We start from the raw sequence: 14,953 nt of genomic DNA on the forward strand, positions 1-14,953 counted from the left end.
AACACTGAAAACGCCCCCAGAAATAATCTGTCATTTTTTAACCAATTTATATTTTCTTTTCAACTATCAGTTCTAAAAATCAAAAGTCAGCAGAGACTAGATCCATCACAGAGCAACTAGGTAGTCCTGCACTTCGGGGTTGCACACGAGTGTCTGTTCAAGCATCCAGACCTCAGAGCGGTCTCAAAGAAGTGCCATATTTGTCACTGCCAGGCAGACAACGGAATTTAATTAGTCCATAACTACTTTTAGAGCACAGGCAGCTGCTTTTGAAGCACTCCACCTGCATTAAAACTCTTCAGGGTCTGGGGTTTGCATTGCACTGTAAAACTTAGGGATAAGGAATGTTTAGGTCTTTTTAATATGAGCAATTAGAGAAAAGGGGGTGTCCACAGAAAATAAAATAAATACCAGCCCAGGAGTACAACAGTGCCGTGTCATCAGCTGTTGCGGGGTTACCTATGAAAAAACCCTGACTGGTGATACAGCAGACAATTCATTACAACATTCTTTGACTGGCAAATGACAAGATTGCTCAAATCAGGAGCTAAAACAAGATGAGCTTTATCTCCATCCAGAAATCACAAACTCCCTACGCAGCCTGCTCAGCCTTTTGCCTTCTCTGCAGATTGTGAGACCAGCACGTGTGGCACAATGTCAAGGAAAAAAAATACCAGCAGGAATGCAGCTGCTGTGATATGTTTATAGGAATAACTGACACGACTCTTCGTTCCAGTTTAATCTGTGACTGTCTTTTCACACGTATCTTTTACTTTGCCTATGCCAGAATCTGCAGTTATCTCCGGCTGACTAACATCAGTTTGGTCAAGACACCTGATTTTAAACACTGTCAGCTAGAGTTCCTAACTATCTTGCACTGTGAGAATGAGTTGAATGATTTAATTAAAATAATTTAATTTAAATTAGGTATATTAGAGATTCTAAGCAAAGGAGCAGAAGGGCGAGTGTGGTGATCTGGAGGCAATGAAGCATACTAACCAGAGATTCCCAGGTTCAGATCCTGGGGTCAGATATTCACTGCCTGCTCTCAGCTTGGGTTGGGAGTGTGCCTGGAGGTGGCTTTTTCTGCATTTGGGAGCAGGGCTGCATGTCGGGGGGGATTAACTACATTGTCACTCACTAATGACAGCTGCCAGCTGATTAGAAACCACATTAAGTTCTTAGCTTTAACTTTGCTAATCAGGAAGATCAAACTCCTACAACTGGATTTTTTTTCTTCTGTTAAAAAAATAAAAGGGAAAAAAGGAGAGAGAGAAAGAATATGAAGAAAGCAGTTTGCACATTTGCCACCTAATCAGGACGTAAAGCAGTGAGTAAGTGCACAACCGTGAAAGTGAACTCCGATGGAATAAAATACCCTGGCTGATGTGTACCAGCTTTACCAGCACTGCTTGGAAGGGCTGTGTTCCTGCGTGTATAGGAAAAAGGCTTTAAACAATTAATATTATCACTTCCAGTGTTGAACACTTGATTGTTCAACAGATGTTGACAAGCAAGAATCAGCCAATGAAAGGGAAATTTTGTTTAAACACTTTGACATTATGTTTTTGAGAAAGTAGAACTTGAGAATAAGAAGGCTCTTCTAAGTTTACTAAGAGAAAGATAAAAATAATGGATCTTGCTAAAAAGAAGAGTTGAGTAGGCTATAGTGTAATCATTCTGTTGGTCAAGGCAAAGTATGTGCATTTACTTTCAGGAACTTGTAGTTTTTGCTATATTCACCGTATAGACAGAAACCTCACTCTTCCAATTGTACTTTTAAAGTAAAGTCAAAACAGATGGCTAATGCAAAGATCATAATGAAATTTTTTCCTTTATACCTACAACTGATAAGGCCGCTTTTGGAAATATAATGGTTACACATTGCTTTCATGGCTTTAACAAACTCTTATTTCTGCCTCGCATTCTATACCGTGTAGATCCTATTTGTGCCCATTCTGTACTAAATTACAGATAAAGTTACAGCAAATTTGTTTTCTCAGAAAAGCAGTGAGGCCTAATATCCCTGGAGTAACAACAGCCGTGTCTTTCATTCAGAAGCAGCACTGGAATAATTTTCCCTCGGAAACAAGCGATTCTTGCAGTGACAATGGGCCTGTTCTTAGAGCTCTGAATGGGACAGGCTCAGCTTGCGGGTGCTCAGGTAGGGCGGTGAGGGGGCACCTGACCCTGGCGGGCAGTGGCTGCTGTGGTAGGTAACTTCAGCGAGCTCCCCTGGGGGCTTCAGCTCTAAAGCAAGTGAAGGAGGACGCTCAAGCACATCGATAATTTAAGGAGGTGTATCTTGTTCGTACCGATGGAACCAAGATACCTAATAAAAACCTGACACAGCTGGGGAAGAAAGCAAAAATGTCTTAAAAGGTTAGAAAACTAAACCCCACAAAAAACAGTTATTGGATGTGAAAGGAATACCTACATACTGACGGCCTGCCAGTGAACTGAAGTTATCTTATGAATGCTTTAGCTAATAGACTGTGATGAATAAATAATTTTTGATATGTTTCACTGGAGTCACACTGGTGAATTAATACGCAGCATTAAAAACACTCTTCAGATTGATTTCAAGTTGTAATGCTAGGAACGTAGTGACATTATGCAAAAACAGAGCTCAACAAGCTCAGAAGAGATTTCATTAGTCACCTCTTCTTGAAAATAAATTCCTCCAAAATATTTCTCTGTTTATATTTCTGTATTTACATACTACAATATTATGCTACTGTTCCTAACAGATGAAAATCAAGCACATTTAGGGAATAGGCTTTGAACGTTCTTAACATTGCCTTACACTGTTAATCATTATCTTGGGAAAATTATATTGTTTTATATACTAATACTATGACATTTTATTAACTCATAATCCTTCTGCTAACAGTCGTGCTTTTAGCAAGTAATAATTAAGATGGCAGCAAATATTAAAAATATCTAGTTTTAACTTCTTCAGTCACGTTAAAGTAATACAGCATCTGCTAGAACTAGAGCTTCTTAGAGGAAAAACAGCAAAAAAAAAAAAATACTGTGGACCAATCAGAGTATAATCGTTCTTCCTTAAAAAAAAAAAAAAAAAAAAAAAAGCTTAAATAATCATTAACAGTAGACTTTACAGTACTGACCCAGTACTGACCACTCATCTTCAAAGGAATTCACTGCTTTTAATTATAAAAAAAATACATTTTGCCTGCAAATTGAAGAATTCATCATTGTAAAATATGTAAAATAGAGTTCCAAATGTGTGCACCTGTGCCTTCTGGTCTGCAATAAGGAAGAGATTTGCCCTTTCCTTATGAAATGAAAGAAACACCAGAACGAGGCAGACCTCATAAGAGACAAAGAAAGAACAGAAACATTATACAAGCTGACTTTATTAAGATGAGAATAGTTGAGAAAGGAGTGTTTCAAACAAAGCTGACATTACACATTCATATACTCAAAGAATAAGAAGAAATATAAGTAAAGAGCAGAAACTCCTGCATTAGTACTGCCAGAGCTACTATGAAAGTAGAGATTTACTATCATCTTGATGTGTTTATCCCTCAAGTTTTATTTAGAGGAGACATAATGAGGGTAGAAAATCAAAGATATGTATTTATATTGGCATAGGTGTTGCGTTTTTTTAATCAGAACTTTCCCAAGCATACAGTGCCACTGCCGGTAACAATGAATGCAAAATATATATTCAGTATATCAAAACAGAATTAATTTTATTCCTTTTTGAGCACATCTCTTTGCTAGCTTTCTATATTTTTTTAATGGGGTTAGGAAGCGTCTGTCTGTGTTCATTAATGAGCAGTGTCTACTTACAGAGGCTAGTCAATTAGAACTGGAATACAGACTTGTCTAATCACAGCAACTATATGGCTGTGGAGAGAAAATCATGTCTCCTATTCAGTCAGTGCTGCACACTAATTGCCCAAGAAGTTCCAATTGCATAATACCACTTTTAACAGATAACTTTGTGGTGCTAACAATAGTTGTGAGAGCAGTGGTCAATCTCAAAACTAAATTATGCCTTTTCTTTTTTCTTTTGCAGATTAGTGGATTCTTTCTTACACTACTTGTGTTCCTGGAAAGCAGTTTGTGTCTTTTAACTTCAGAGCTACAGTAGTAATTCTGCTGATGTTATTCATGGAAACTTACAAATTCAAGATCTACCATGCGGTTGCAAGTCTATTGAGTACCAAGTACAACCATTGCACTTAAAGCTATTAATCCCTTTTCCTCTTCAGTAACAATTCTGATCCCAAAGTTAATTATCTCTAATGAGTAAGTGTTAATACTTATGGAATAAATAAAATCTACCAGTGAAACCAAAATAAATGATACTTTTGCTGTGCTTCCTTGTTTAGTGCAAAACTATAAGCAGATTTTGGGATATCAGCACCTGAAATTTTTCTTCTGAATGTTGAATACTAAAAAAAAAATGAATTGTTTATATCAAACAAGTATCTATTGCAGTTCATAGACTTTTTACTTCAAGGTCAACTGGAATTCTGCTTTCCAACAGAAGCTAAATCACCTAAGTACAACACTTGGTAAAAACATAGCCCCACAGTCTGAAAGAGCATTTCACGTATTTAGATACTACCTGGACAATACTGTTGCTTGCAAAAATACCTAATTAAATGGACCAAGACATTTTTGTTTATTCATTGTTGTGACCAGAAAAAGAAGTTAATGTGCAAAATAGGCCATTACTAACACCCAACCTTTACCAGTAACACAGCTAAGGCTACAAAAGGACTTCACAACTTTGCAACCATCGGTTTGACCTGTAATTTAGAAATCTACATGCACATTCTGCCTAGACTATGCTGCTCAGTGATGCCTTGTCACTGAGGAGTGCAGCTGTTGCCTTGCGCCAGCACCAGGGGAAGGGGAAGAACTACGTGTAAAGGTCCAGAGAGGCCTTTCCAAAAAAAAAAAAAAAAAAAAAAAAAAAAAATTGATTTAATGCCAGCTCTTTGGGTATGGAAAGCACCCCGCGTGGAAACAATGTTTAACCTGACCAAACTGTAAAATAAGGGTTATGTTAATAATGTGCTTGTGTCTGATTGAGGTGAAAAATGAAAAAAAAAAAAATTGACTACTTCAAAACTTCTTAAGTATTCTCCTGTCATACCGTGCTTCAATGGTTTACCCACTTGAAATTTCAAGACAGCCTACTCTGTACACACACGTTGTCCAAGAAAAGGGCAATGTCTGACACTATTGCTTTTGTCCACTCTGTTAGCAGTTCCCACAATTGTGCAAATCAGGAGTTTTCCCACTTTAGGAACAGCTGCCCAGGTGGTTTGTACAACTTTCCTACACGAATCTTACGGGAGCTCAAGGCAGAATGAACGGGAACAGCACTAGGACATGTCCTGTTTCCAGCCCCAGAGGGGCCAAGAGAGCTGATCAGCTGCCAGAGTCACCCCAAGATACCACATGCCAGATCTGAGGCTTGGGAAGAATGGCTCCCACATGACTTGTTGCACTTTGATTTCTTACTGTCCTGAGGGAAACAGATTAACCATTCCCTCTCTGTGCCAGGCCTGCTAGTTCTGGACATGGCGTGACATGAGCAGCACTACCCATCACCACCTTCCTGCCACTCTCTGCTCAGAGGGAAGCAAGCTTTCAACCTCTTCCCTTCCAAACCTACCAATTTTGGAATGGGAAGCACACAACATCGCTCTTTTGCCAAAATGTGGGGTAAATCTGTGCGTGTTAGGTTGTCCCCATTTTAGGAACATGCTGCAAAACTTTGTGGGTAACTTCTGCGATGCTTACTTAAGGGTGTTTTTCTTTTGGGGCTCTATTTACAAGCCAAGAAGACCAATTACTGTTAGTCATATAGCAGGTGCAGCACTAGTAGAAACAAAGTATTTTTTTATGCTTTTTTTTTTTTTTTTTCAGATTAATGGTCTCTATTTCAGTTTCTGGCATGGATTTCAGTTTTTGCAATCAAAAAAAAATTATAAAATTACATGTTAAACAATATAAATAGGACAAACATTTTAATTATTTATATTTGAAACATTACAAGATTTGGAAACATTACATGTTTTTATTGCAGTAAAATTGAGCATACTGAAAAATATTAAAAAAAAAAAAAAAAAAAAAAATTCTTCCATCCAGGCACAGAAGCTTATATATCAACTATGATCTACATACTTACTAAGCAAGCAACTACTGTATATAAACACAAAGAGGATGCTTTAAGGATCATTAGAAAGAAACTGGTAGTTTCACTCCTGAACAAGCTGTTTTCTTAACCCTCCCGCATGCAACCTTTGAAACACTGCTTCTGTATTTAGTTTTCCTCAGCTGGGTTTTTCACAATAGCATACAATATACCGAGTTATTGACTTTTTACTACACTGAAACATTTCATAAAATGTTAGATTATTTTAATTATTGAAAAGTCCTGTAAAGCCAATGCTGCCCATAGTTCTTTCACTCCGAGGCAAACAACTATAACACTGCTGCTAAAATAAAAAGTTAAATGCTCTTCATAATGAGATTTCAAATGTGCTGATTATCATAGAATCACAGAATGGTTTGGGTTGGAAGGGACCTTAAAAATCATCCAGTTCTATCCCCTGCCATGGGCAGGGACATCTCAACCAGAGCAGTCCCCATGCAGCCTGGCCTTGGCCACTGCCAGGGATGGGGCAGCCACAGCTCCTCTGGGCAGCCTGGGCCTCACCACCTTCCGAGGGAAGAATTTCTTCCAAATATCTAATCTAATTTAATCCAGTTCTTACATGACTCATAACATAAAGATGATGAAAAAGTTGAGGCATTTCGTAATTCACCCATGCACACTACTTAAAGAAAGTTTAAATTGCCAAAATGTCATGCAACAGCTGTGAAACAACTCTGGGAACCTAGTGATACTAAGGTACACAACTACTTTCTCCTTTGAACACTGCTACTAAATAACTATCCAAATATAATATCCATGCTATATGAACTTTTTTAAGAGCAAGATTTTGGTGCTCTTTATGTATTTATTTAACTTATTTATTTGTATGCAGGAGAGTGTTGAACACCCCGGATTAAAGTGCCGACAACAGTACATGATGCTTGCTTGCTGCACAACTGCTCTCTGGTCACACAGCCATGCTGGGCTAGCTGCAACTGTACTGCAACTCACTCTTTTAGTAAAACTAAGCAGAGAGAGCCCCAGCAATATCAGACAGCCTGGGGGCACCTACAAGCTGCTCTGAACAAGAGACTCCAGAGCCATGCATGGTTGTTAATCCCACTTACCTTCAGCAGATAGAGGCAAAGGAAACTGGGCATAACAGAATGACAGAATGAGGTTGGAAGGGACCTCTGGATTCATCTGCTCCACCACCATGCTCTAGCAGGGTCACCAAGAGCAGGGTGCCCAGGACCATGTACAGGTGGCTTTTTAAGATCTCCAAGGAGACAACCACTCTGAGAAACTTATTCCAGTGCTACATCACCCATGGTCACTCATTAATGCATGGTCAATTAGAAGCTGTATGTTATCCATTAATGCTACAAAATAGTTGGTCTTCTTGTATTCCGACAGGGTGTCAGGCATTAAGTTCTGTACATTCTCAATTGTCCTCAGAGGTAATATAAACCTGTGTTTGTCCTCCCTTCTCCCCACTGTGTGGGCAAAGGGCAGTAAGAAAATTGTTCACGTTTATTTCTGAGGTGGTCAGTCTGAAAAAAAAAAAAATCTCTTTTCTCAGATATGATTCAGCACTTTCATATGTATAAAATATTAAAATAAAGTTAAAATTTCCTAATCCATTTATCAAAAAATATACTAGGCTCTTTTTTTTTTCCTGACATTGTCAGCATTTTGTCTACAGCACAGTACTAATATTGTATTGATACCCATATGTTTTTATTTAGTGTTAATTTTTACAAAACTATACATATAATTCTTCCCTACTTTTAATTTTGCATATTCAAAACCTGTCATTGTCTCTTGTGACAGCTACATCATTTCAGGGTATTGCTGTATGGAACTTACTTCAGACCCAAGATTGTAAATCATGTGATTTGGCTATCTATTCTTTTGCTCACATCGCTGCCTGAAGAGGAAATTTAGGCTCATTTTGTAAACTTTTTGGATACCTTAAATACAGGATTTTATCTAATCATTTTTCTTAATTTCTGACAAATCATATTTTGGTTCATCAGACCTATCTGGTTTTATCAGCACTTTGAAAGCTTTAATATGCAAATACCTTCAGTACAAAACTGACAGTTTTCTAAGTAGTGAGACAAGGAAAATAAGTGGGAAGAAACCTCTGGTAGATAAGGGAATACCCAGCCGTGACAGCAATGCTCTTGTCTGTTGTTTCCAGTTTGAGAAACCATAAAGGCTCTTCACCTCAATTACTCATGCTAAATAAGGGAAGTACTTTCATACAGTACGCAGGTGCCTTTGAGACTTGAAATACTTCAAGATCCAAAGAACTCACAATGGAAGCTAGGTAAGTACCCAAAGAAGATATGCAGATGAAACAAACAGCTATGGGAGCAATTTACGTGCCTAAAGGTAATAGTGCCACTTAAGATGCTCTGGGGTGGGTATCCCAGTCACTCGGGTGGTGATCACAGATGTGATACAGAGGCATGCCCTCCTGGAACAGTAGCTGGACAGCACACAGGAAACACTAGGCTGCCTACAGTGGCATCAAGTCTGCACTCAGGCAACGAATCACACTGCTAAACTGATTTACTAGGTATGTATTCACTCTATGAAGGAAGTAAAATGAAAGTTAATTTTTAAAACAATATAAAATACTAGAGGAAATTGTTAAACGTATAAATATTGCCCAATCCTTCCTTGTATCAGACTTGCAAGAATACTATGCACCAAACAAACTACATCCCAGAAGTCACCACGTTGTGGAATATGCATAGGTTAAGAACATGTTTCTTTCCTATCCCATTTTCCAAAAACTGACAAGCACATTTTTGCTGCAGAAAGCTCAAATTCCACTGTATTTTTGAATCAGTATCACACTGTTCTGCTGGTGTATAGAAAATCAGGAAAGAGAAAACAGGATGTAGATTTTTTTTTTTTTCCTCTGTTTGCTGTACTTCTGGAAAAACAGAATGGCAGCAGTCTAGTATACCTTATTCTCTTCCCTTTTGGTAGGGACAGACCTGATGAAAAGCTGAAAGGCTCTTGTAGATGTGTGTGCCCTGCATTGGAAAAGAATCTTTTAACTGGCCTTGCTGCTACCATGTCGCTTTACCTCTGCAGACTTCTGAGAACTGGCAGTTTTGACACCAACAGGAGTTCTTGGAAAGGCTTTTTAGGATGTAAAAGGTTTTGCAACTACCTTACCAGAACTTCATCCAATTTCAAATTCTAGACGACAGGTGGCAAAGCCAATCCAATGAACCACTTCACTGGGTTTAGTAAAAGGCAATTTGATGGTGTTTATACGTCATATCCCCCAAAATGATATCGACTAGGATAAAAATCTGTGAGTTCTTTAATATATCTCCTAAATTCTGTTTATCCCAAAATTACAGTGTGAAAAAAAAAGAAAAATATTTTATAATTAACGGAAATGCATTCCCACCTCCTGATGATACCATCTCAAGTTTCTCCAAAATATAATCTTTGTCCTTTAGCATTTAGTGAAAGCTGCTTCTGAAATGTATCATAGTGAGAATTTCCCTCTTCAACAGGGAAAAGCCAAGCAAGTAGACAAAATTATTTTACTGTCTCATTTCCTGTCACTGACCAGCTCTTTTTTTTTCTTCTATTTCCATCACAGTTTCAGTTAATTAGCATGACACCACCGCAATTAAACGGTGTGTGTGCAAGAGAGCTAACACTTAATCAAAGGCTAGGGACACTATTATGTCATTTCCACACATGAGTTGTGTAACATTAGAAGACAAAGAGAAGGTGAGTTAGACCTGATAAATGGCTTGGATGCAGGGTGCACCATTTTATCAATATTTCAAAGCCTAAAAAAGAATATTTTCTGTGTGCACGCATGCACATGTGTTGAAAGATTCAGAGGAATAAGAATGTACGGGCATGTTCACAGAGAGCATTAATTTGAAGACATACTGAAAAGTATGTGTGGGATCAGGTGAGGATACTCTGCTTCCAAATTAGAAAGGAAACAAGTTTATTTTATGAGTAACAGTTAAATGTTCAAGCAGGCAATTAAAGTGCTTTACTGAGGCCATTTTGGGATACCAAACACTTCGAAGATTATATATTCCCTCATATTTCATGTTCAATGTTCCTCTAAGTAAAATATGTGGTTCCTTTTAGTTACCCAGTTATGAATTGTACTTTAAAGGCAAGGGGACATTTTTGATAATGCACATCTTAAACTTTTCATTAAACTACCAAATTTAAATTCTACCTTTTTGTGCACTCTGACATTTTTGTCTGGCATTTTCATTAATTTTGCGACATACATAAATGTAGCTGAAATGTTAACTGATCAATACTTTGTCTCTCTCATGTAGCACTAGAGCGAAGCTCCCCAAGGACCACGCAGCAGTACAGAAATTAAATGTGTAAAATATCAAATGTTAATGTTAAACACAGCAGCACTTACTGTATAACGACTGAAAAGGCTAAAAGAATTCCAAATGGACAGATGGTAGCACAAATTATCTACAATCACATTTAAAGATTAAAGTTTGTCCCGTAAAATAATTCATTGACTCATGTTGAAGTGTGTCCTTTTACTGATAGCTCAGTTGTCCAATTATTTTTGTGCTCATTATGGTGAGAAATGACAGTACTGGGAAAAAAAAAAAAAAAGTACACTTTTTCCCCCTACACTGCACCCACTGACATCTGCAAGAACACAAATGTCTGGTCAAGAAATGGATGGAAATTAGGCCCAATTTAGTAGACAATTCAGTGCCCACAGTAGATTACTCCAGAGAGGAAAAAGAACAAAACAAAACAACTTTTGCATTACTCTAATACAGTTATTCTGCCTGAATTATAGTAATTAAGGAATAAAAAAATATACAAAAATTAACTGCTCAACTAATCTAGAAATCTGCACTAAATCCAGCAAATCAGGTGAATTTACAGCAAAGGCCCTCTGCACATATTCTGTTCTTTTATACTGTATTTAGGTGCTTAAGAAGTGACACATTTTTAATTATCTTGGAGACAAAACAGGTATGTTTGTGACAGAGTAAAAGCTCCTTTGCACTGAAACCTTAACTTTGTTGCTATGCACTTCCGTTATTTAACAGGACAGAAAGAAGGAGGAAAGAATATAAAACACAGTAGTTCAAATCGGAAGTCACATCACTATGGCCAGATCAACCCATATTTCATGAGCTGTTTGCAAATATCTTTGCATAGGTGGAAAACAAAACAAAACAAAACAAACAAACAAACAAAAAAAAAACAACAAACAAGTGAAAAAACAACTGGAATATAACCCACAAAACAGCTTAATATCATGTCACAGTAAGATCAGCACCAACATTTTTAAAAAATTACATCCAATTATTATTCACAATTATTCTTCTACTGTGGATTACTGAGGCACATGAAAGGAAAAAAGAAAAAAAAAGATGAAACTTTAAGTCATTCATGCAAAATCCCTAATGAAGGCAAAGAGCTTATGAAGTACAACAGAAACAGGTAAAATAACTGCTTAACCCAGGAAATGCATAATCCAGAATGTTGAAAATTTAGCTTCTAGGTCTCTGTGCTTCTAAGTACAGTTTGTGAAGCACCAGTTGTTGAGCTGGTACTTTCAGATAACTTTGAGAAAGGATGAATAAGGAGCACCACGATAAAGCTCTCAGAAAGCATTTCCTTTTTAAAAACATCTCAAATAATTTAAAAGTTTGAGACATGTAAGTTCTGGAGTATATATAACCAGCACCTTTAGTGTTTCCTGCTAACATTGCGACTCTCCAAGAAGAATGATTTTAAAAGAAACTGCAGTGAACACTTCAGAGTGCAAAGAGCATAAAGCAGGTAACTGTAGCTTATTATAGAGTCACCATATTAATCAAGGCTTTCTGTCATTTTCCAAGAGCAGTCTAGCTTTCCAGGACTTCTCTCTCATTATAACTAACCCATTATATTTGTGAAAACTGAGCTAGTCAACCAGAATTTCTTCTTATGTGGTCTTGTAGCAGGGGTCCCCCTGGAAAGCAAAGCCATGGGGTAAGGTATGAGAAAAGGTTGCCTGTAAGTGTCACTCTAAGAATTTGGGGCAATATGAGGTCTGAAAAATCAACGCTCACGTATTTAACTTATGTGAAATGGCTGTAAGCCTCTATTGTGATATCATCTGTCAATGTATGTCTTCAAATTCAACAAGAAGGAAGAAATGGTTAGTTTAAAAGTTTACTTCTAGTACATTATTTATTAGTCTGCCTACAAAGCTGGAAACCTACAGAATGGCCTATTTCTCATCTCCTTTCTGGGACTGACATTTCACTGTGACATTCTCTAACCTCAGGGAGACAACTTCAAGAGAAGATACGATTTATATAATAGTGAAGAGATGAAAATGATACATACAAGTACAGCTTTTTTATAAAACCTATTGAATTGCAGCATAACCTGTGTGCAAGCACAACTCAGTACTACACGTGAAAGTGAACCACTCCCATGAAAGATACGCAATTTTTCAAGGAGCCATAATACCTCTGAAACTCCAGAAACCAGCTAAATCCAAGGTTTACAATCATGATAGAAGTTCATGTAGATACAACTTAGCTGATCAAAATATGCTATGGACGTTTTGTCCAATAGAGGGATAATGTGATCTTTGGACAGAATAACATCAGCTTAAGAAGCACAGATAAAACTTCTGGATGCAGATCAGCAACACATTGATGAAGCCACAGTACTGACCCCAACAATAATGTATCCTCTACAGCAAATAACAATAATGTATCCTCTACAGCGAAATAAATACTAAAAGAAAACTAAATAAACAGCAACAACAACACAAATATCTTTTTATATACATATAATCAATAACAAAATTCTACTGCAACACTATACAATAATAAAGTACGCTCGCTACAGCCCACTCCACTCAAATTCTGTGCCTATGCATTCCCAGCTACTCTCTTATCACATTGAATGTGTTCTATGATCAGAAACCACCATGATTTAATAGCAACATGTCTTTTTCCATGGTCACAGCAGTGCACCAAGAGAAAGAAATAATTTAATTTGCCACAATAAACATCATGTAATTCCATTTCCCTTCTCTTTTACAGGTAGGTGTTCCAAATGCATTTTAAAAATGGTCTTGGACTGATGAATATTCACAAACTGGAGCAGTAATAGCAGCATAAGCATATGAGTTTTATGTAGGCAATGCATTTTCCAATGAAATTTTGGTCATCCTAAGATGAGTATACTCCAAAGTATCCTGTATTGCTGCTCCAATGCCTAGTTTGATTTCTCCAAGTTGCAGAGACCCAAGCTGCAGGCACCTAAGTTCATAGCAATATCACCACACTTTCACTGTAATTAATCAAAGCAACATCAGAAACATTCTCTGTTCACATCTCTGATGAAAAAGTTCCTAACTTCAGTATTTCAGCCAATTTCATTAATCTGGATGTTCCAGAAAGTGTAACCATGCATAGATTTTAACTCCTCATGCAACTCCCATATGCAAAAACCAAACAAACAGGAACTCTGGTCTCATTTGTAGCTTATACAGTTTTGAAAATCAAAGTCAAAAGACATTCATCTGAGAAACACAGTCTGTGATGAAGCTTGGAATTGTCCAAATTTAGTATGAGCACAAAGTTTAATATTAATGACGGTAATGTTTATGAAGAAATATTAGTTTTATTTAAATCTAAACCAAGTTTTATTTAAATAAAACCAAATGAACTAAAAACAGAGCTTGATGTTTTAAAGGTAGTAGTTTGTTTGCAATAATGATGTTAAAGTTTTTTGTTTGTTTGGTTGGTTTTTTTTGTTTGTTTGTTTGTTTGTTTTTAATCTAGCCAAGGATACTAATTCTTAGCAATCAAGCAACTACTTGGGTTCAGAGTTTGTAATTCTACAGAAGTTACAGGTGTAGCATATCGGTATATAGAAGACAGAACAACAATATCATCTTTGTGATATGTAAAAGCACCTCTATTAAATAATAAAAGCAAATTATAAGAATATAAACATTATACGAGGGGAACAAGCAAAAATTAACAGAAGTAACATGTAAGAAGCTCAATATGTATCATCCATACTTTACCAACTGTATTGTGTCATATCACCTACTTGTTACTTGTACAATTATGTACAAATACTGTTTGTGTGACATTTTACAATTCTGTATTTAAAAAAAAAAAAGTGAATAAAAATGATTTGTGATATCCTCATAGTTTTAAATAAAACTCTAAATGAAAAAAATCAGGAAAACCTAAATCAAGATTGCATCATCTCTTAAACGCAAATAACACAATGGTGATTAACGGTAATATAAAAAAGATCATACCAAAAAAGCAGCAAGACTTCTTGGGGGTGAATCCCAGTCAAAGCAACTGTTAATGTAGTAGGCGGCATTTATGAGCACCATGACACAACGTTTCATGCGGATGAAGTTTCTCAACAGCAGCTGGTAAAAAGGTGAAAGAATTAAAATATTTCAAAACCTCAAAAGCAACAGAAGAGGTTCATGTTTATAATCTCACTGTTAATTTGGTTAGATTGAGAAAAAATAGCACGGTCTAGTTTAAGGTCTATCTCACAGACAGAGAATAGTATTTTAAAATTAGAGAGACTTGGAAGACAGAGAATTTATCTAAATGTATCATTTGCTGAATTTAATTCTAAACTATATACAAATTGTTGTCTTCACACGCACAACTTTATGACAACTGGAGATCTATTTTTAAAAGCCACTTGAGAAATGTCAGATATGATTTTGTTATTAAGATATCAGAGTTTTATTAAACAGGCAAGGCT

At 36.7% G+C, this 14,953-nt stretch overlaps 1 protein-coding gene across 5 annotated transcripts in view; it reads right to left on the reverse strand.

Moving 5' to 3' along the window:
- The window catches only part of MCTP1 (multiple C2 and transmembrane domain containing 1), a 314,126-nt gene that overhangs the window by 82,102 nt on the left and 217,071 nt on the right, over positions 1 to 14,953 (reverse strand). For all 5 annotated transcript variants that reach the window (XM_032205996.1, XM_032205997.1, XM_032205999.1 and 2 more), the window contains one exon: positions 14,484 to 14,603. In XM_032205996.1, coding sequence (XP_032061887.1) covers positions 14,484 to 14,603 — 120 coding nt within the window. The remainder of the gene's footprint in view (positions 1 to 14,483; positions 14,604 to 14,953) is intronic.

The sequence above is a fragment of the Aythya fuligula genome, chromosome Z (genome assembly GCF_009819795.1).
Source record: "Aythya fuligula isolate bAytFul2 chromosome Z, bAytFul2.pri, whole genome shotgun sequence".
Classification (NCBI taxonomy): Eukaryota; Metazoa; Chordata; class Aves; order Anseriformes; family Anatidae; genus Aythya; species Aythya fuligula.